Source organism: Schistocerca nitens, chromosome 8 (assembly GCF_023898315.1).
Source record: "Schistocerca nitens isolate TAMUIC-IGC-003100 chromosome 8, iqSchNite1.1, whole genome shotgun sequence".
Classification (NCBI taxonomy): domain Eukaryota; kingdom Metazoa; phylum Arthropoda; class Insecta; order Orthoptera; family Acrididae; genus Schistocerca; species Schistocerca nitens.
This window is the reverse complement of record NC_064621.1, coordinates 446,990,471-447,013,591: the sequence shown is the minus strand read 5'-3', so window position 1 is coordinate 447,013,591 and position 23,121 is coordinate 446,990,471. Positions and strand designations below refer to the sequence as shown.

Sequence of the window (23,121 nt, the reverse complement as noted above, 5' to 3'; positions counted from 1 at the left end):
TATGAAAAAATAAGCAAAATATACAAACTGAGTAGCCCTCCTGCAACAACAAGGAGTATGAGAGTTCAGGAGCGCCGTGGTCCCGTGGTTAGCGTAAGCGGCTGCGGAACGAGAGGTCCTTGGTTCAAGTCCTCCCTCGGGTGAAATATTTACATTCTTTATTTTCGCAAAGATATGATCTGTCCGTTCGTTCATTGACGTCTCTGTTCACTGTAATAAGTTTAGTGTCTGTGTTTTGCGACCGAACCGCAAAAACCGTGCGATTAGTAGACGAAAGGACGTGCATCTCCAATGGGAACCGAAAACATTTGATCGCAAGGTCATAGGTCAACCGATTCCTCCACAGGAAAACACGTCTGATATATTCTATACGATACTGGTGACGGCATGTGCGTCACATGACACTAATATGTTGTCGACCCACCTAACTAGTACACTTGGCGAATGGGTAAAAAGCTTCTTCTACCTTGCGCGATTTAGGTTTTCTCGTGGATGTGATTATCACTCCCAAAAAAATGATCGCATCGGACGGACAGACGGACTGATGATAATTTTCTGAAAACAAAAAATTAAAATTTTCACTCGAGGGAAGACTTGAACCAAGTACCTCTCGTTCCGCAGCTGCTCACGCCAACCACAGGACCACGGCACTCCTGACAGCGCATGACCCTTGAAGTTTCATATCTTGCACATGGACTACTCAGTTTGTATATTTTGCTTATTTTTTCATAGTTCCACACAACTTCTTCCTGTATTCTCGATTGATCTGTGTTCAGTTTTTCAAGGCCAATTCCACTCTGCCAACTTATAACTAAATCTGAGGGGGGTGCGATAGGGAGGTTCCCTTGTTAGTCACAAGTTTAATGATATGAGATATACTGGTTGGCATACTTGTTCAGGGGAAATTTTTTCCCTTTGAATATCAAGCATTTCCCAGGTGAAAGTCCCAATGAAAGCATTGGGGCTGTTCGGAGGCAACGTTTCTCCTCTGCTGGATGTTGGAGTAAAATCAAACGACACTGTATATCCAGTGGGGTCTTCGGTAGATATGGGCACCAGCAAACAACAGCAGGTCTCCTAAAATGATTACCGTTTTTATAAATCAAAATGCACCGTACCGATCACACGTAACAAGTTATACATTGTAGTATAAAAAAACATACCTACAGCTTGGACATATTTCTCTCTTTCTAGGTGGATCGGCTGGTAAACCTGATAAATCATCCCAGACGTCATCTATGTCGCTCATTTCTTCAGATTAGTATAGGTTCGAGAATCGTACAAACAGACATAAACCAAATAATACCAGATCAACAGAAGTTCCCTACTCAGTACACATACACATTACACAATGTACAAACCAAAGCAATGAAATGGAAAGATGCTTCAATCATTTCACAAAGCAAGCCAAAGAGAGGACCTGTCAGAGAGAACATCTTCGTTTAAAGTCATAGTTCGTACTGCAGTCTAAGACTGTGGTTCGTACTATGTCTCCTGAGGCTATGCTACTCTTAAATCTGTGACCACAAACAAGTCGATCAATGTCAGCTGAATCCCAATTGTTATCAGTGTAGCGATTCATCGCAGTTGCCAAGGTGATATCTCTGACATTGAGCTCACTGACTGTAACAAAGATGTGGAATATCTTTGAAAATTTTGCAGACTGACTTATCCGGCATGTAGTGCTTTGGGAATTTTGTTTATGTTGTTTGTTAACTAAATTTTAGAAGTTTGTCATCAAGAATAAATACGATCAGTTTGTAGCTTTGTTTTTATTAGAGTTCCCTTTCAACGCCAACCATGTCAAAAAAGAAGATGGGGTCGAATATTGCCGACCTAGTTGGTGAAGAAGTACGAATAGCTGTTAATTTGAGATTGAAGAAATTCTTGAAAGCCGAAGATTGCAAAGGTAACATTATCCTCAACTGTTTCACAAATGTCTTCCGTGTTGAAGACATGGACATGGGATGATGAGAGCTAGTGCTTTATTTAAGTTTCATTGTTCTACATTGTTACACGCCCAGCAGCATACCACCCTCGAAAGAACGTTAATTATTGCCCTGCCGGTTTATAATGTTGCGGAGATAACGTTTTTTTCCACCAAAGACACTGGCTATTATAAGGAATAGCGTTAATTGGATACGGTTGAAATAGAAACACGTAATAAGACGTAAACCGTTGTGTTCTTTCCTCTACCTGCCAGTAATTTCTATTTCTCAAATGCAATTACTCGAACCGTTAGCAGATTTAATGGCACGTGTTTGTGTTTTACCATCATTTGCATGTGAACTAAGTCTCACGATAGTAAAAGAATAAAAGTTCTCCTTAAGTAATAATCATTACGATTACGTCTTGGACAAGATAGATAAAGCAGTAGTGACTTGGCTACAAGAACTATCTACTTTGCAGTGGTTAACACTGTCTGCATATGACTTTGCTTCTCCATGTTACCACAAAAAATATTTTATCACGAAGTAGTGAATAGTGGAGGTCGTGATACGATTGGTAAACCGCAGATTTCCAATCAATTTTCAAAGAACTGGGACTGTTACTTGTACCATGAATATACAGCTGATAGAAGATTCCATTTGTGCGTAAGAACCCCGTTTGAAATTCACCTAACAAGCCAGAGACAGTAAATGTTACAACAGTGTGAAGTGTACAAGCAGCATGCAGTAGAAGGAATTGTGCAGCTCAGTCAAAATTAATGAATCGCTCAGGGAGGATGTCTCCAGAAAACTACTTCAACAATTTTTTATTGGATGGTTTAGTATATGGGGAAAAATTAATGTCAACTTTAACAAATTTTGTCTACAATAAAAATTACCATAATTTAAAATTAATTCTTATTTTGTTTTTATTTGGTGCCTGGTACAGAAATTATGGAGACCAGTTTATGTGAGATGGAACATTAATTTGGTTTACAACACTATAATCTTAAATTTGATAGTAGTTAGATTAATGCTTATGTTCATGTGTCAACTCGTAGCCTATTCTATGGTTTATAGAACATTTATACGTCAAAACAGTTGAATCAATTAGAAACTGTAATTACTTTTGCAGAATATGTACTGACATGCATCCCATATCCTGATGCATGGATAAATAAAAAAAAGTCATGTTCAATTTTATAATAAACGTACAAACAAAATATTATGTCATTGTTGGCTGTGTATAGACAGTAGTAATAGAATTGAGAGATAATCAGGTTTGGTTCAGCTGAACCTACTGATAACAAATGTCAGCTTTGTCCTGGTACTTGATGTGTTGTGTGATATCAGTCTTGTACAAACAGAAAAGGAACATAACACTGACAGTATTTCTTTTACAATACCAGCTGTCAGTTTTGACAGTGATGTCATCAAGGTGGCAGACACCATTTCGCCTTATGCGGTATAGTGACAGTAGCATTGTCATTCGAGACACAAGCATAAGAAAACAGTCCCATTGTACAAACTGTAATAGAAGTAATACAAAGGAAATTGTGAACCTAATGGGACTTTTTTTTTTTAGGAACAAACAAAATAAATGTCATTACTAATTTGAAAGACATATCCAAACAATAATTTCCGCAACGATCCAGTAAGCCATCATTACACAAAATTATAAAAAAGAAAAAATAGTCCACAAAATTACTGTTGGTAATGCAATTAATGTAAATGGAGTAACCGAACTATATGGTACCAACAGACAAATAAATCTGCAAAAAAGTATTAGGCCTATCAGAAGTTTCACTTGACTGATGTAGCTCAAACGAAGCCCACTCCAAAAGCTAGTGTCAAAAAATTAACTTGACCCATATAGTGAAAATGAAGTCCACGGAACCACACCTCCTCCGAAAATTGTATCAAATACTTCACTTGACCTATATAGCTCAGACAGAGTGCATGATACCACGAAACCACCACTCTCTCCAGAAGCTCTGATCAAAACTTCAGTTCGCCTATATGGCTCAAACAATGTTCGCGATTCCACAGAACTGCAACTTGCTGTAAAAACTGATAATGGTATAGAAACTGCACTGGATGTATCTAACTAGAACAGAGTTCGGGATACCAAGTAACCACAACTAGTTCCAGTAACTGGTATTGAAAACTGTATTTCACCTATGTTGCTAGAACAAATCCCACAATACACTAAAAGGGGCATTCAAGAAGTAATGCAACACTTTTTTTTCTTTGTGCAAATTTGGTTGAAAAATTGCGGAATTTGTTGCAGGACATTATGGAATATTCCCACTTCAGTCCCTATAGTTCCATGGAGTTCCAGTTGGTGGCAGCACTATATGTTGCCTTCAAAATGGAATCTGTAATGGAGGCGTGTTCCAAGGGGAGAGCTGTCATTGAGTTTCTTTTGGCAGAAAACCAGAGCATTGCAGATATGAAAAAAAGTGCAGTGACTCGTTGAGCGGGGTGTTGGCCAGCTGCATACAGCTGCAGTGTTGGAGCATGCAGACACTCTCATTCAAGGTGACTGGTGGCTCACAATCGAGCACATCACCACACAACTGGACTTCTTTGTTGGTCATGCTGGGAGACTCACCTGCCAGGTACTCAAAGGTGTGTGCCCACTGGGTTCCTTGCTGCCTAACATAAAACCATAAAAGAGAAATGACCAGTTGTGCAGAATTGCTTGCACAATATGAGACTGATCGTGACAATTTTTTGTCATACTTTGGCACAGGCAATTAAACATGGATTCATCATTTCGAACCAGAAACAAAACGGCAATCCATGGAGTGGCACAACACAACCTCTCCTCCTAAGCAAAAATTCAAAGCTGCATCCTCAGCTGGTAGTCATGATGACGGTCTTCTGGGATTCCGAGGTGGTTATTCTGCTTGATGTCCTTCACAGTCAACTCTGAAGTGTATTGTGCTACCTTCAGAAAATTGAAGAAACAACTTCAGCATGTTCGTCGCCACAAAAATGCAAACAATCTTCTTCTCCTTGACACACAAGGCCTCATGCACCCAAGAGGAGTTCACAAAACTTCGTTGGACTGTGCTTCCTCATCCATCCTACAACCCACTTCTCATACCTTCTGACATTAATCTATTTGGCCCAATGAAGGATGCACTTCGGAGGAAGCAATACATGGATGGTGCAGATATTATTGATGTAGCAAGACATTGGCTCTGACCTTTACCAGTAAAGTGGTACCTTGCAGGCATACAGGCCCTCGTAGTAAGATGGCATGATGGCGTCACATTAAATGGACATTATGTTGTAAAATATGGTTTTTTAGCCAAAAGAGTGGGGAATAGCTTGGTGTACTGTTAAAAAAAAAAAAAGTTTTGCTTTACTTATTGAACGCCCCACATATTATCAGAAACATCACTTAAGATATCTAGACCAAAGTTTACTATATCAAAATTTGCAGAGCTAACTATTATTGGAAACCCAACTTGGTCAAAATACACTCCTGGAAATTGAAATAAGAACACCGTGAATTCATTGTCCCAGGAAGGGGAAACTTTATTGACACATTCGTGGGGTCAGATACATCACATGATCACACTGACAGAACCACAGGCACATAGACACAGGCAACAGAGCATGCACAATGTCGGCACTAGTACAGTGTATATCCACCTTTCGCAGCAATGCAGGCTGCTATTCTCCCACGGAGACGATCGTAGAGATGCTGGATGTAGTCCTGTGGAACGGCTTGCCATGCCATTTCCACCTGGCGCCTCAGTTGGACCAGCGTTCGTGCTGGACGTGCAGACCGTGTGAGACGACGCTTCATCCAGTCCCAAACATGCTCAATGGGGGACAGATCCGGAGATCTTGCTGGCCAGGGTAGTTGACTTACACCTTCTAGAGCACGTTGGGTGGCACGGGATACATGCGGACGTGCATTGTCCTGTTGGAACAGCAAGTTCCCTTGCCGGTCTAGGAATGGTAGAACGATGGGTTCGATGACGGTTTGGATGTACCGTGCACTATTCAGTGTCCCCTCGATGATCACCAGTGGTGTACGGCCAGTGTAGGAGATCGCTCCCCACACCATGATGCCGGGTGTTGGCCCTGTGTGCCTCGGTCGAATGCAGTCCTGATTGTGGCGCTCACCTGCACGGCGCCAAACACGCATACGACCTTCATTGGCACCAAGGCAGAAGCGACTCTCATCGCTGAAGACGACACGTCTCCATTCGTCCCTCCATTCACGCCTGTCGCGACACCACTGGAGGCGGGCTGCACGATGTTGGGGCGTGAGCGGAAGACGGCCTAACGGTGTGCGCGACCGTAGCCCAGCTTCATGGAGACGGTTGCGAATGGTCCTCGCCGATACCCCAGGAGCAACAGTGTCCCTAATTTGCTGGGAAGTGGCGGTGCGGTCCCCTACGGCACTGCGTAGGATCCTACGGTCTTGGCGTGCATCCGTGCGTTGCTGTGGTCCGGTCCCAGGTCGACGGGCACGTGCACCTTCCGCCGACCACTGGCAACAACATCGATGTACTGTGGAGACCTCACGCCCCACGTGTTGAGCAATTCGGCGGTACGTCCACCCGGCCTCCCGCATGCCCACTATACGCCCTCGCTCAAAGTCCGTCAACTGCACATACGGTTCACGTCCACGCTGTCGCGGCATGCTACCAGTGTTAAAGACTGCGATGGAGCTCCGTATGCCACGGCAAACTGGCTGACACTGACGGCGGCGGTGCACAAATGCTGCGCAGCTAGCGCCATTCGACGGCCAACACCGCGGTTCCTGGTGTGTCCGCTGTGCCGTGCGTGTGATCATTGCTTATACAGCCCTCTCGCAGTGTCCGGAGCAAGTATGGTGGGTCTGACACACCGGTGTCAATGTGTTCTTTTTTCCATTTCCAGGAGTGTAGTTAGAAGAAACTCCAGAGTACTCACTGATAATAATTACGGATTGTTAACTCCAAATGCATAAAAATACTGTTAAAAGCAATGTCACTGTATCACCACCCATTGTGACATGCAACAAGCTACTGCTGAATTTCCTCTTCATATCCACCTAATAATAAACGCAAAATAAAAATTAAATCTCTGCCCATTAACAGCATGCAGAACTAACAATTCCAAAGCTGAAAACAAATCTGTAACCAATAACTCACTAACAAAGCTACAAAGAAACAGCTCCAATACAAAGCCGGCAAGTAATACACAACACAGCAAATAGCACTGCCCCAGTCCAATTACTCACTAACCAAAAACAACTTTGAAACATTGACATTTAACGGAATACAAAATGCACTCTTCAAATAGGATCCATTTCGAATATGCTGCGCAACCATAACGTTGCACTACACTACACAGGTATGTCAGGAGTCCTAGCTGATGACTGGTATCACACCTTTCGGTTGACCCTAATTTTTGGAATATAGGTTATGGTGACAGACTGATCTGTAGCATAACTCGAGGTGTAGGTTATGTTGTAAGCTGACAGTTTGGTTGTGAGTTGGTGAAGAGGTATAAAAGACTTCACTTAATCTGTGGTAGGTGTAGATTTCTTCACATAGGTTATCTGTGCATTTCAGCACATGATCTTAATCAGTTGCTGCTATAACTAATTTTTTTACTATCTATGAATTTGGATTGGACTGTTGAGTTTTCTGTTAGATTCAAACTAACTGTGGAATGTATATGGTATCTTAGACTGGATGAGACTACAGGAGATGAATTCACACATAATAGACTGGACATTTCAGTTATTCAGGATTTATTTATTTATTTATTTTCCTCTTGATTTAATGTGTTACTTGAAGACCTTTGGAATAATACAAGAATGTAACAGATATCACATTGCATTTGCACTTCATCAAATGGGATGCAGTTTGTTTTTAGTTGTTGTTGTTGTGGTCTTCAGTCCTCAGACTGGATTGATGCAGCTCTCCATGCTACTCTATCCTGTGCAAGCTTCTTCATCTCCCAGTATCTACTGCAACCTACATCCTTCTGAATCTGCTTAGTGTATTCATCTCTTGGTCTCCCTCTACGATTTTTACCCTCCACGCTGCCCTCCAATACTAAATTGGTGATCCCTTGATGCCTCAAAACATGTCCTACCAACCGATCCCTTCTTCTAGTCAAGTTGTGCCACAAACTTCTCTTCTCCCCAATCCTATTCAATACCTCCTCATTAGTTACGTGATCTACCCACCTTATCTTCAGCATTCTTCTGTAGCCCCACATTTCGAAAGCTTCTATTCTCTTCTTGTCCAAACTAGTTATCGTCCGTGTTTCACTTCCATACATGGCTACACTCCATACAAATACTTTCAGAAATGACTTCCTGACACTTAAATCTATACTCGATGTTAACAAATTTGTCTTCTTCAGAAACGATTTCCTTGCCATTGCCAGTCTACATTTCATATCCTCTCTACTTCGGCCACTATAAGATGAAATAATGTGTGGTTCAGTGAAACATGACGGACCATGCTACAAGCAGTAACAGCAATTAATACGGACAAACAAATTACTTGCATTAAGACCTCATACACATGACATGACATTATCAGGCATAAGAGACCATTTATTGTGAGATTAATCAATATTTATAACCTTGAAGATGTCGTTCATTGTGTAATAAAAGCTTTGTTCTAATAAAAATTGTTTTACTTTTATATGTAAAAGCTCTTGGCATTTTTGCTCCCTTAACTTCAACTGAAGAGTTATTGTGCTTCCACACCTAACATTGAGCACACTTTTCTGGTTACAAGTGGTTCTGCACTCAGTCTCTTATACGTTAGCCTGCTGCACGCTTTCACAACTTTGAATGTTTCTTTATAATATCATTGAGCTGTCTTTGTTTAAGATGCAGCTCTCTGCAAATGATATTTTATGTAAATGGCTACAGATGGTAGAGTCTTAATGTCAAGTCTTATGAAATGATGTTAGAACACAATATAGAGTTGACAGCTTATTTGTAATATAATTTACAGGAGAATTCTGTGTGATTTTCTTCAAACCATACACCTAGAAACTTAACAGTACTTACATTTGTTTATGTCATCAGTATATAGCAGAAACGGGTCGACAGAAGCGTCCGATCCCACGCGTCGGCTTTGACCCGTGACGTAAGGGTGTTGTCGTGTGTGACGTCATGACGGCGCGGAGTTTGGTTTGAGTGTGGCTGTCTCCAGTTCTGTTTTATCTTATTTTATTTACTTTTCTGATCTGTTCGTTCTATCTCGTGAGGATTTTTTTTTCTTTAATTTAAAAACACTTATTACTTATTTTAATTATCTGTTTCCTCCAATTTCTGTTTTAGTTTATTATATTTATCTTTCTGATCTGTTCGTTCTATCCCGTGAGATTTTTTTTTTTTTTTTAAAGACAAAAAACACCAATCGGCTACTGAAGCATCTTTATCTTCTATGGGTTGCAGGGGTTACGACCCCTGGGGGGTGGGTGGGTATTCATGCATGGCTGTCTTCACTTACACGTTGTAGCTATGCAAGGCGTCTAAATTTGTTTATATTTAGTTTGCCCCCCCACCCAAAACACCCCATTTCCCGCGCTTGTCCCGTTAGTGTCATTAGGCTTCTTGTGGAAAGTGTGTGTGTTTGTTTTTGTTTCCGCCATATTTGTGACGTCATGGGTCAAAGCAGACGGGCGGGATCGGACGCTTCCGTATTTCTGCAGAAACAGCATAGCAACCAGGATTGGGCCTTGTGATACACCAAATTTGACTGACAGTATCTCAGAGGAGTATGCAGTACACTGATGAATGTTTGTATCCCAATTTTCTTCTCCTCAGAGTTTAATTTCAACTTTTTGAAGGTTCTCTGTTTGACAGAAATGATTGCAACCATGTATTTGAGTTCAGATAACTTTTGAAAGACTCTATTTAAGGTTGTGTTGAGAATTCATATATTGCTGTAGTTGTTTTTTTTTTTTTTTTTTTTTTTTTTTTTTTTTTTTTTTTTTTTTTTTTTGCTGTTCTAAATCCCCAGGTTTTTACAGTTATGACTGATGTGACAACAAACCAGACTTAATCAGAATGAAATATGAAGAAAGCAATGCAGAACCATTACATCATGTAGTTAATGGACCCTTTTCTGAATGAATTACTTACTGTCCTGTGTACTCTGTTTTGAAATGTCGTCGCATTTAAAAATAAGTATCATCAAAAAAACTGTTTATGCCTCATTTGTGACTAATATATGACAGTACAGATGACATTTGCAGGTGTTTTATAACATCTCCCATAAATTCTTCTCTTTTCGTGAAATATATTTCCCAACAATTGTGTGCAGGAGATGCCCTGTACCGTGTAAATATTCTTAGCTCAACAAATTCTGCAAGATCAGCTGCTGGTTGAGTACAAGAAACTGTTGGATTCCAAATGCGTGTATCTTCATCAAGGAATTATAAAATGTAAAGCCAGTATTGTTACCATAACTAATACTATTTCACAAGTAAGAAATACAACACGAGTTTTATCATAGTCATAATGAATAAAAGATTTCATTCATCGTGTTGATAGGCCTGTAAAACCTACAGCAGAAAAGATAAGAGAAATAACCCACTACAAAGTCAAAAGGTGTCATTACGCTATACAGATTGTAAAAGAACACATTAGAATAATGTTCATTCCATGTCAGAGGAAAATAACAAAAAGTGTCCCCACTCGACCAAATCCAAATCTAATGAAATTTGGTGTGAAGATTCAATATGGTCTTTCGTCGTTATGTACCAAATTTCAGTCCAGTATGTTGAGTGGTTGAATTTTTGAGGGCTTTTTCTTTTAAAGTTCTAGCAGACATTTGGTCATTTGCTTGTAATAAACACAGACAAGTTTTTTATGCTGAAACACACCATGGCAAAAATTAGGGACTTAGCCACACCTAAATATGGATACAAGCCTCTGAAGTGGCTAGAAAATTCGTCATGCTGTTCTGAGAGCCAAGGTTTAACTGACCACAGCATGTTTTCATGTGAACCAGTCACATGAAAACTTCAGAGGGTTAGTCCTACCTATGATGTCTATAGGTCAAGTGTAATTAACATTGGATGCCTCGGTGAAAAGATACGCATCTGCAATGTTGGCCAAAATATTGTGTGTGCAAATTGTAGGCTGTTTTTTAGGTTAATGTCTCAACTGTCTTGTTCAATCCTTTTTTCCTTGCCACATCTGGAAAGATCGTGCTTTAAGCTTTCAAAGCTATATTGTTTAATTTCTGGATCTTGTATATTGATGAGGAAGAATACCTATCAAAAATAAGGAAAATGGTTTATCGATAAATACAAAAAAATTAATACAATTTTAAGCTGTAAATTAAAAACTATGTAATTGTAGTGTTTATAAGATTTGCCTGTGGTTTAGGGAATGTAACTATGCTGATAAGAAGTGTTTTTACATTATTTTACCATATAGAATATAAATATAATAAAACCTCAGAAAATATTCTTAAGATTATGAAATATTATAAAATGTAGAAGATCATGATGGAATGTTATGTTGCTTTAGAACGTTGTAACCCTGTAATGCAGGGTGATGCAAATATGCATTGTCACTCAGTTTCCATCGGTATTATAAAACAGTAATACTTTTTAAGGCTCTATCCTCGCAACAGTGTTACATTGCTGAATCACCACTTTCAATTGTTGCTTTCATTGTTGGCAATTTTCACAGTCTGCGTCTTCTGTGCTGAGTACTCTTTGGCATTTGGCAGGTTTGCCACAAGTTCTGGAAATCAGAGAATTTCAAACGTGTCAAGGAAATCAGGTATATATCAGGAAAATTTGAAGAAAAAAAAAAGCACTGGAAAAATTTCATTTTTGTCTCAGTAGATGAAATGGTTTGTTTCCTGAGATGTCGTGCATCATTGCTGGCTGGAGGCAGCTGAGTACGTGCTGTGGTTCGCTACTCCTTCATTCTTACTGCTTCTACCCTACCTACCATTCCCCTCGGTTTGCAGTTAGTGCTGCCACCACTTCTTGCCGCTAGCCTGCCAACGAGAGGCAGGGGGCATGAGGAGTGGTTTGTTTGGAGCTGACTCTTGAGACTGTTGACGCAGCGGCTGGAGATGGCGGTCGTGTGTGTGAGTTGTGTCTGAGTGATTATGTGAAAGTATTTGTGCTCTCATTTTCTGACGAAGGCTAGGACTGAAAATTTAATTGTGAGACTGTGATTCTCTTTCCTACATCCCTGTTTGCGGCTCAGTGATCATCTTCACAATTAGTTGTTACCTATCCTCATTAGCATTGATTCTCAGAGTATTCGCACATGTTATCTGTTGCATGGATTGGTCACCGCGGTCTCATTTAATCAACACGGTGTCTGTGACGCGTGAATAGCTGGCCACACGAGTGGGCTTCAACAACGGGCCAAACTGCAGGCCATTTCTACGAGTATATCTAATGGATCGGGCCTGCTGATCTGAAGCCCATCGTTTCCCACTAATGTGCCGGCCCTACCTGTTATATCTGATCTCACCACTCTGCTCGCAGGCTGGGTCTGTTTGTATGTGGTGTAACGCGGTGGATTTTCGTGGTTTATCCATGGACCCAGGATTGCAGTGCTCCTCGCCAGGCCAGAGGCCATGGGTGATGGATTTCAGGAATTGCGGCTGTCTTACCGCAAGTACATTCTACAGTATGGCATTGTATAGACGTTTTATTTATTCTAGTACATTTTGGCACTTTGAAAGTAGTTCATATATTAGAAAGGTTGGACGATTTCTAAGATGAAGAAAATTGTGGCAGTCGTTGGCAGTTGTAGGCTGTATTCTCAAATATTTCTTGAAAGAAAAATCACACTATACTGTAGAATGAAATGATCCTATGGCATTGATGGCTGGGAGTCCCCATCTGGGGAAGTTCGGCCACCAGGTTGCGAGTCTTCATTCAGGTGACGCCACATTGTGTGACTTGCGTGTCGGTGATCACGAAATGATGATGAGGACAACACAACATCCAGCCCACGAGTGGAGAAAATCAGCAACCCAGCCGGGAATTGAACCTGGGCCCACTGTATGGCACGCAAAAACGTTACCACTCAGCTAAGAAGGCAGACCAAATACCTGTAATACCTTTAAATTCCTCTAAAATAGTGGACATTACACAGTGGGTAGTAACTGACAGTGACAAACATAATAGAATCAACATTTTACTGGTGGTCACCTGTAGTGTTGGTTACACAACTCTTCCCTGCCGTCTAAACTTCTCTCAAGAGACCTGTTTTTTTCTGAAGTTATTTCTGAAATCTGTGAAGGTATTTTAAATCTGTCTTGCGACTCCAATGAAATGCATATTTCTGTCACCAAATGTGTTTTGTTTTGTTGAAATAAAATAACATCAGTGGTCTTAATGAAAAAGATATACCATTTGGCTTGCTTTCTCCACCTAAAACCAATTCATTACAAGAGATATTGATGTTAGTACTTAAGAAGAGAAGCCCCTTTGTTTCTTTTTTCCAACTTCAGTCTTTATTACCCATCAGATCTCAGAATTTGTCAGGGAAAAATGCTAAAACTTGTCTGGAAATCAAGGAAATATGAGGGAATTTCTTTTGGGGAAACTTGTGGTACCCTATTTGGTGTTGACATTGTACAATCGTAAGTGTTGAGTAATGAGTGTTTGAATAATCAATCATCATTGTTATAGCTAAAGGTAATCATTTAAACAGTATGTTTTGATAGGCTAACCATCCTATTATGGCAAAAGTCAACTACAATTGGTTAAGGAAATGTTGCCAGTGGACAAGGAGCTTCTATGATGTAGGTCTGGGCTTGATTTTACTGAAGATGCCAAAATTTGTTCCTACCTCTAATGCCTTGTTGTTGACAGAATTTCAATTCCTTCTGAAGACTTGCTGCAACCCATTTGGTAAAGAAAAACATGTAACCAAGAAGGCATTAATGCCAGTAAACATTGCAATAGGTTGAAATTACTGACTAATGAAGTTTTTAAACCTGGTCAGAAAATTTGTACCAAATGTAGACATGAAGTGGTCCAAAAAGAATCACCCCACCAGGATAAGCAAGAATCACGTCCACTGAAGAAACAGGTGTTGTTGATGCTTGCTTTCCTGCTAATACTTCATTATCATCACTTGGAGAGTCACCGTTAAAGCTTCAATGGATCAGCAAAAGGGACTCAATGGGATACCTGAAGTGCAGAGTTCTGAAAGTCCAAGGCAGCATTACTAATGTAATTGCCACAGCTGCTGGTGCGAGCCAAGTAGATATTGCTCAGATACAAATAGAAGTGTGCCAAAAATATAAAGATATGGACATCTTAAGTGAAAACTTAAGATTAAGCTTCAGAATTAGAGCAATTGCGGTAAATTTTGACCCTGGCTCTAAATTGCTGGACTATTGAAAAAAATTGCTAAAGAATTTGCTGTTTCAACTAAAATGGTGAAGAAGGCTAGGAAACTAAAGATGGAAGGTGGGTTTTTGGCAACACCTGCCAACTGAAAAGGGGAAAAGCTCAATGATGAAGTAAAAGAAAAAGGTCCTCACTCTTTTAAGATGATGATTGATTTTTCTCATTTATTCCAGGCAAAAAGGATTGTGTTACAGTAAGAGTAAATTGGGAAAAGATTCACAAGCAGAAAGGCCAGCTGCTTTGTAACCTGTAAGAAATATTCATCGCTTATTGTAAGCAGTGTGGAAATCAACTGAGCTTCTCAAAATTTTGTGAGCTAAGACCAAAATGGTGTACTACAGTTGGCGCTTCTGGATCACATTCACTATGTGTATGAGCAATTGATGAAAATGTCAGCTTCCATCCAAGATGACTACGAGGATTTAATGGGGGAAAAAAACTGTATGCAGTTTGGAATCAAAAGATTGTATGCTGCAACATTGTGAGGAATGTCCAGGAAAAATGCAACTAGAGGCTTTTCTTGAACATGCTTTTAAAGACTATGATCCTGACAAAACAATGGAATACAAGCAGTGGATCCGTACTGACGCGCGCACACACACACACACACACACACACACACACACACACACACACACACACACACACACACACACATTAGAGACACATCAGAGAACTGTTGAAGATTTTATGGAGACACTCATTTTGAAAATTACCGCTTTAAGAAGCCATCACTTTGTGTCAAAATACCAAAGTTTGTACCTTAAGCAGCTAAAAAGAAATATTGCAGAAAATGAATTAATTATATTGATGGATTTTGCTGAGAATTATTCATTTTTGTTCAAGATACTGTGTAAGGATTTATTGGTAGAATAGTCAGGCCACATTACATCCAATGGTGATTCAAAACATTAAGAACATTTATTACTTTAGTGATGGTTCAGCTGCTCAATAGAAGAATTTAAAAAATTTCATCAATTTATGTTTGCCCAAAAAGAATTTTTGCAGCACTGCCAAATAGAATTTTTTTGGAACAAGCCATGGTGAATCGCCTTGTGATGGCATTGGGAGAACAGCAAAAAAGACAGCCCATGCTAGTCTGCACAGACCCTTAGATAATCAAATATTGACTCCATATGATTTGTTCAAATTCTGTGGTGATAGTATTACAGACATAAGGTTATTTTTTTTCTACCAAAAGAATAAATTGAAAAAATTTAGCCTGATCAAGAAACAAGGTTTGCCATGGGATATACAGCATCTGGAACAAGAGAAAATCACCAGTATAAGCCAATTAATTGTCATCAGTTCGGAGTAAGCAGAGTTTTCAACGATGTCACCACAGTCACAGTTAATGCCTTCGAAGCAGATGAAGAAATTCCAGTAATATCTATTGCAAGTTTACAACCAGGACAGTATGTTGGATGTATGTATGACAATTTTTGGTGTGTTTGAAATGTGTGTGAAGTTTCACATGAACAACAAGATGTAATTTTCAGCTTGATCCACCCACACAGCTCTGCTCATACCTTCCACTGGCCAACTGCTAAAGACTGCTAAATTTCTGAGTAAAATAATTTCGTGACTTTAGTAGCATCGTCATCAGGAAGACAATACAGTTATCTACAATCTGTCGTTAACAAAAAATGGAACTGCCTACTATTTTTGTTTTGCAAATTTGCTGTTTTTTGCGCTATACTTGTTTTATAACATGTGTTAAATTAAAGTTTGAAACTAATTTTTATGCTCGAATAAGAACAAATAATTATGGCTCTTAATAAGCAAAATATTTCGTTTTTCAGCTTTCTTGAACTGCTAAAATAATAACTTTTGAAATTTATTCTTACACATCAAAATGCAAGATTCAGTAATTAAACACCATAGCTTTGAAAGCTTAAAGCATGCTTTCTCCAGCTGTGGTAAGAAAAAAGGATTGAAAAAGAAAAGGATTGAAAAAGACAGTTGAGATGTTGCCCCTCAAAAATTCCCTAAAATTTGCATCTCGAAAATTTTGGCCAACGTAGCAGACGCATATCTTTTCATCTAGGCCTCCAATGTTAGTTAAATTTGATCCATATATAGACATCATAGGTAGGAATAGCCCTCTGAAGTTTTGGTGTGATTGGTTCATATGAAAAGTGGCAGTGGTCGGTGAAACCTTGGCTCTCAGAATAGCGCAATGAATTTTTTAGTCACTTTAGAGCTTGTGTCTATATTTAAGTGTGGCTAAATCCTAATTTTTGCCATGGTGTGACTCAGCATAAAAAGTTGTGTATGTATTTTAAAGCAAATGACCAAATGTCTGCTAGAACTTTTAAAAAAGCCTAACAAACTTGACACTTTTGCACCTTCGTATGTGATGCGAAGATGAGTAGCCTCTCTTTAAAAGCCCCTATAATTCAACCACTGAAGATACTGAACTGAAATTTGATATATAACCATCAAAGACCATATAGAACCTTCACACCGAATTTTGTTAGATTTCGAGATGGTTGAGTGGGGACCCCTGGTCCCTTAATGGGGAATGACCCATAAGCATAATAAAAAAGTAATTCAACCAGTCACAGCAGAGAAGATATGTACGATACTTACTGCAGATGGTAGTCCATCACTGCCAGTCTGTAGCTTCATCTTCCACCACTGTCTGCTCCACTTATTTGAGAATTGTTAGTACTCAATCCTTCCACTGCATCCTTGGATGTCCCCTTGGTCATTTTCCAGCAGGTTGAGAATGGAGGACTCTGTATGGGAGGGTTCCATCAGCTTAAAGGATGTGGCCAAACCACTGTAGCCTCTTCTGTCTTAATATTCAGCCTATGTGTGGCTTTCCAAACCACTGGTAAAGATCATCTTTTGTTCTTCATTTCCAATTACTGACTACGGTATTGTTGATGGGCCCATAGATATTTTGAAGTATCTTTCTCTTGAAGGCACAGATTGCTTCTACAGTTGTTGCTGAAGTAGCCCAGGTTTTACAAACTTGTAAAAGTACTAGCTGTACTAATGTCATGTACAGCTGAATCTGATTCTTCTGTGATATCAGTCAAGACTTGAATAAATTATTCAGACCAAAGAACAAATGAGTAACTTTTATTAGTCAGTATGGATCCCAAGTACTCGAATTCTTGAACCTGTTCAGAGGTATGCCCATCAACAATAATGGAAGGATGGAGAGCTTGACGTCATGATACAATGAGATATTTTGTTTTATCATCACTCACCACCAGCCCAATTTTCTTTGCATTGTGGAGAAGTCATGAAGTATCAACTGGTAATTGTGCCAGGGAGTCACCAACAATCACAGAATCATCAGCAATGCCAAAATTGTGCCTGCTCCCAATATCTCCATTTTTCTAATTCAACCAGTGTCACAGCTTACTTTGACCAATGCTAAGTTGAATTGGTGTCGGTGCCAATGAATATACTTGTCTCAAGATACCAACATAGTTAATGTAGATGATCTTATTTCATTAATAATAAAATATAACTTATCATATATAACAACTGCTCATATTGAGAGTTGTGAAGATCACTAATGCTCTGTAGATTTTGTGCAACTCTTCAAAAGTTTCAGGCTGAAAGATTCTAACATCTTTATTAGCTCTGATTTAATCTCTTTTTATCAGAGTTCCTCTGGAAGAATCCCTTTAGCTCATCAGTCAGAAATTTTCCTTTGCCTTTACAGCAATGTATATTAGCATAGAACAGTGGAATTATCATGGGCTGTCATTTTTTGCTGCTTGTGGCCGATATGTACAAGGAACGCTCAAAGTAGGTAGCCCTGGAAACAGCCCACTGGAAAATGACGTGTTGGATCCATCACATTGATGTCACTGTCATATGGCGATATGAAAGATACAAGCTTGAACAAATACTTAAACGTCTTGGTTCAGTGCATCCTGGATTAACTTCACCATGTAAGCTGAAGTGGATAGGAGGTGCCCCTGTCTGGATGTCCAAGCAGAAAGCAAAAAAAAAAGGTGGCACACTGGGTCACACTATATACCTCAAAAGGCACATACTGACTTGTGTCTGCTCACTGGCAGCTTCCAGTGCCAGCACTAACAAATGTAATCCTCAGAAATGTGACTCATAGAACTTGTACTTCTCTGACTCAGGAAGTGTCACCAAGAAATTAGAACATCTGAAGACTGCTTTCAGTAACAATGGAACAACAGATCCAACAAGTAGTGGGGGGCAATAGTGTGATTGACTGACTGGCTTGACTTTGTAACATTTAGCCAATGTGACCTTTCTTGTTAGGTACGGTGAAAAGCTAAAAGCTATTGTTTTTTCCAATAGTATGCAGATCTACTTTATGGCTTAATAACGATAGCATCCCCTTAGGATGTTCTGCAAGTGAAATAGTCCCCCATTTGGATGTCCAGGCGGGGATTATTCAAGAGGATATTGTTGTTGGGGCCATTTTACAGGCCTGAGCTTGAGATGTTAGATCCCTTAACTGGGTAGCTATGTTAGGAAGTTTGAAAAGAGAAATGAATAGGTTGAAGTTAGGTATAGTGGGAATTAGTGAAGTACAATGGCAGGGAGAACAGACAGGACTTCTGGACAGGTAAGTACAGGGTTATAAATACAAAACCAAATAGAGGGGATGCAGCAATAAGTCTAATGATGATGAAGAAAATAAGAATGTGGGTAAGCTACTACAAACAACATGGTGAACTTATTATCATAGTCAAGGTAGACAAAATGCCAATACCCACCAATTAGTACAAGTTTATATGCCTGCTAGCTCTGTAGGTCATGAGATTGAAACAGTGTGCAATGAGATAAAATACATTATTCAGCTAGTTAAAGGAGACAGAAATTGAACTGTGGTGAGAAACTAAAATTCATATGTATGAAATGGAAGAGGAGGAAACAATAAGAGGAAGAGATCAGGAGCAGGAGATAAGTTCCGTCCCATCAACAATGAGGTCATTAGATCCGGAGCACAAGCTCGGATTAGGGAAGGATGGAGAAAGAAATCAGCCATACCTTTTCAATGGTATTATCCCGGCATTTGCCTTGAGCGAATTAGGGAAATCACAAAAAACCTAAATCAGGATGGCCGGATGTGGGTTTGAACCATCGTCGTCCTGAATGCAAGTCCATGATAAGAGAACATGGATTGAGAGAAAGGTGTGAAAGGTAGAATTTTGCTCGTACAATAATGTAATCATTGCAGACATTTGGTTTAAAAAACATGAAAGAGGGTTGGATAAGTGAAAGAGAGCTGGAGACACAAGGTTTCAGGTCCATTATGTAATCATAAGACAGAGATTCTGAGACCAGTTTTAAAACTGCAAAAAACTTCCAGAGGCAAATGTGGACTTCGACCATAATGTATAGATTATGAACTGTACATTATAACTGAAGAAACTGCAGAAATATAGGAAATAAAGGTGGTGGGGTGTGGATAAATTGAAAGAATCAGAGGTGGTCGAGAGTTTTATTGGGAGCATTAAGAAAATACAGGAAAATATGAATATGTAGGTATGAGAGATCAAATAGTGAAAGCAACAGGGTTTCAAATATGCAAAAAGACAAGGCCTGAAAGATATCTTTGGGTAACACATGAGAAATTGAAGTTTATTGACAGAATGAGAAACTATGAAAATGTAGTAAATGAGTTAGAAAGAAGGTAACACATGCATTTTAAAAATGAAATTGTTGGAAAAATTCAAAATAGCTTAGTGGGTAATGATAAATTCAAGGCAGTAGAAGCATGCATGGCTAGTGGAAAGATATGTGTTGCCTACGGGAAAATTACGGAGCCCTTCAAAGAAAAGTGAAGCAGCCGCATGAGTATCAAGAGCCAGTACTAAGCAAAGAAGGGAAAGTGGAAAAGGTATATAGAAGATCTATACAAGTAAAATGAACTTGAAGTCAATATTACAGAAAAGGAAGAGCAAGTAAGTAAAGGTGAGATGAGAGATATAATACTGTGAGAATAATTTGACAAAGTGATGAAAGCTGTAAGTTAAAACAATGCCCCTGTAATAGACGACATTACCTCAGAATGATTGAGATCCATGGGAGAGCCAGCCATTACAAAACTATTCCACTGGGTGTGCAAGGTACGTGGCATAGATGAAAAACCCTCAGACTTAAAGAAGAATGTAATGACTCCAATTTAAAAAAAGTCAAGTTCTGACAGTTGTGTATAATACTGAAACATCAGATTAATAAGTTATGGTTGTAAGCTACTGAAACCAATCATTTGCAGAGGACAGCAAAAAACTGGTAGAGGCGGACTTCAGGGATGATTAGTTTGGGTTCTGGAGAAACACAGCAACACACAAAACAAAACTGACCATACGACTTACATTAGAAGATTGATTAAAGAAAGGCAAACCCATATTTACAAGATTTGTTGATTTCGAGAAAGCAGTTGATAATCTTAACTGTAATACACTCTTTGAAATACTGAAGGTAACAGGCATAAAATACAGGGAGTGGAAGGTTGTCTACAACTTAGACAGAAACCAGACTGCAGTTGTAGGCATTGAAGGGCATAGCCTATCCCTGATGTTATTGTCTGTTAGAGAGAGATTAGAGTAGATTCAGTTTTTGGTCCATAGATCCAAAAATGAGATGATTCTCGTAGGTGTGGAACATGTCAAAAAGCATAACATAAAGAACATAAAACATTTGAATACAATATTCACTATCCTGATCATTTGTCAGGAGATTGCCAATATAGGTGAACACATTACAGTAAACTGGAGCTGCTAATATTTACAGAATTAATACACTGTCAGAATGAAACATAGTTAAGCACATTTAATAAATTTATCTTACACAAAACACCTAATATTGACTGTTGTGACCAAGTGCTGTCAAAACTGAAATCTAACATATATTTACTTCAGCTGGTCTAATAGTCCCTGTTAAGATATTCATCTGTAGAATAGTACATTGAGCAAGCTGCGAAGGAAACCAAGGGGAACTTGGAAAAGAGGTTCAGAGAGAAGAAGTGAACACTTTGATGCTTGTTGATATTGCAGTACTGCCAGAGATGGAAAAGGACTAGGAAAAGGGGTTAAAAGTAATTGATAATGTCTTGAATAGAGGTTATAAGATGAACACCAACAGATAACTTGATGATGTGAGATGCAGACTGGCAGTAACAAGTAAATCATTTCTGAAAAAGAAATTTGTTAACATTGACTAAATTTAAATGTTAAGAAGTCTTTTCTGAAGATATTTGTCAGGAGTATAGCCTTGTATGGAAGTAATATATAGACAATAAACAGTTCAGGCAAGAATAGAATACAAGCCTTAAAATAGGTGTAACAGAAGAATGCTAATGATTGAATGGATAAATTGAATAACATGAGGAGGTAATTAACCGAACTGGGAAGAGAAGAAATTTATTGCACAACTTGACTAAAAGGTATGATAAGTTGAAAGGACGCATCATGAAGCATCAACGAATCATCATTTTGGTAACTATGGGTGATAAAAGTTACAGAGAGACCAACAATAGAATACAGTAGGAAGCTTGAAAAGGATGTTATTTTGCAGTAGCCATGCAGAGATGAGACTCTTAGAGATTGACCTACATGTAGAGTAACATCTCAAACCAGTCTTTGGACTGGATACAACAACAACAACAACATGCCCACCTCCAACTGTATGACCTTCAGCAGCAAAAGGTGCCATAGAAGGCTGTAGTCATCGCATATGCAGACCATCATATGGAAAATAGTGGAACATGCTACTGAGGACAACTTGCTCAATTTCAATCGCTGCTTAATAACCTGTGCATCACCTTCTCATAACTGCATAGATAGGTGTTGTCCTTGCAACACATCCTTCCCTCCCGTAACCCTCCTGGTCTCAATCTCTGCTAGCCTCCTGTCACACACTGTTTTTTACTGTACCACAGGACCCTAACTTTACTCATCCTGTACCACATGCTCTTCCCTGCAACTCTGCTCTGTCGTCCCCACCTAATCCATTCCCCCATGTCATCATCAGTGTGCACAGCTCTAAATCACCAGTGCTGGTGGCTGTGTCGCATTCTTATCCCATGCATATGCAATCTGTCCCTTCCACATTCATATCCTGTGCAACTGCTGCTTCCCTCCTAACTGACAGCCACCCTTTACCAACCCTCCCTCTGCCTCTCCCACTTTCCTCCTCCTTTCTCTCCTTGCCCACTCCACATGATGCAACCCATGACTCCGATCAAATTGCAGAACTGTGTTCCTGACACAGTGTGGCCCTGCTTGTGTGTGTGTGTGTGTGTGTGTGTGTGTGTGTGTGAGAGAGAGAGAGAGAGAGAGAGAGAACTTGAAATCAAATTACTATAAAGCTTGCACAGATGTAGACTTCAACTTTGCATACATGTAGACTTCGACTGTGACCTTAGCCTAGTAGTGATGAACACTAGATTGAAATTCAAGAGGTTACTAAGAAAAATCAATATACTATGAAATTAAATACTGAAAATGTAGTACAGAATGAGATGAAGTGGAAATTCACTGTGGCTGTGACCTGTTGAGTAAAAAGACTGGGTATATTGGTGGAATAGGGGGCTGTGTAGTGTTGGAATGGGAGCAGGGAAGGGCTAGATGGGTAAGAACAATGACTAACGAAGGTTGAGGCCAGAAGGGTTACAGGAACGTGGAATATATTGCAGGTAGAGTTCCCCCCTGTGCAATTTGCAATTCAGTAAAGCTGGTGTTGGTGAGAAGGATCCAGATGGCAGATAGCTTGTTTGGCTGTATGTAAGGAAGACTTAGAAGACGTTGAAAGTAATGGACAACACACTTAAGCATAAACAAAATAAAGACAA

At 39.5% G+C, this 23,121-nt stretch overlaps 2 protein-coding genes across 6 annotated transcripts in view; one reads left to right on the top strand and one right to left on the bottom strand.

Annotated features, from left to right (window-relative positions):
* Nucleotides 1-1,376, bottom strand: part of LOC126199046 (tRNA-uridine aminocarboxypropyltransferase 2) — a 41,004-nt gene extending 39,628 nt beyond the window's left edge. Inside the window, exons 1-2 of one of the 3 annotated variants that reach the window (XM_049935752.1) lie at nt 1,164-1,376; nt 892-1,077 (exon numbers count right to left, since the gene is read on the bottom strand). In XM_049935752.1, coding sequence (XP_049791709.1) covers nt 892-1,077; nt 1,164-1,249 — 272 coding nt within the window. In that variant the 5' untranslated portion in view covers nt 1,250-1,376. Of the gene's footprint in view, nt 1-28; nt 476-891; nt 1,078-1,163 lie in introns of those variants that run through there. The other 2 variants (XM_049935753.1, XM_049935754.1) reach the window with 2 other exon arrangements.
* Nucleotides 1,377-1,688: 312 nt separating this feature from the next.
* The window catches only part of LOC126198955 (3'-5' RNA helicase YTHDC2-like), a 338,664-nt gene continuing 317,231 nt past the window's right edge, over nt 1,689-23,121 (top strand). For all 3 annotated transcript variants that reach the window (XM_049935603.1, XM_049935602.1, XM_049935604.1), the window contains exon 1: nt 1,689-1,909. In XM_049935603.1, coding sequence (XP_049791560.1) covers nt 1,801-1,909 — 109 coding nt within the window. In that variant the 5' untranslated portion in view covers nt 1,689-1,800. The remainder of the gene's footprint in view (nt 1,910-23,121) is intronic.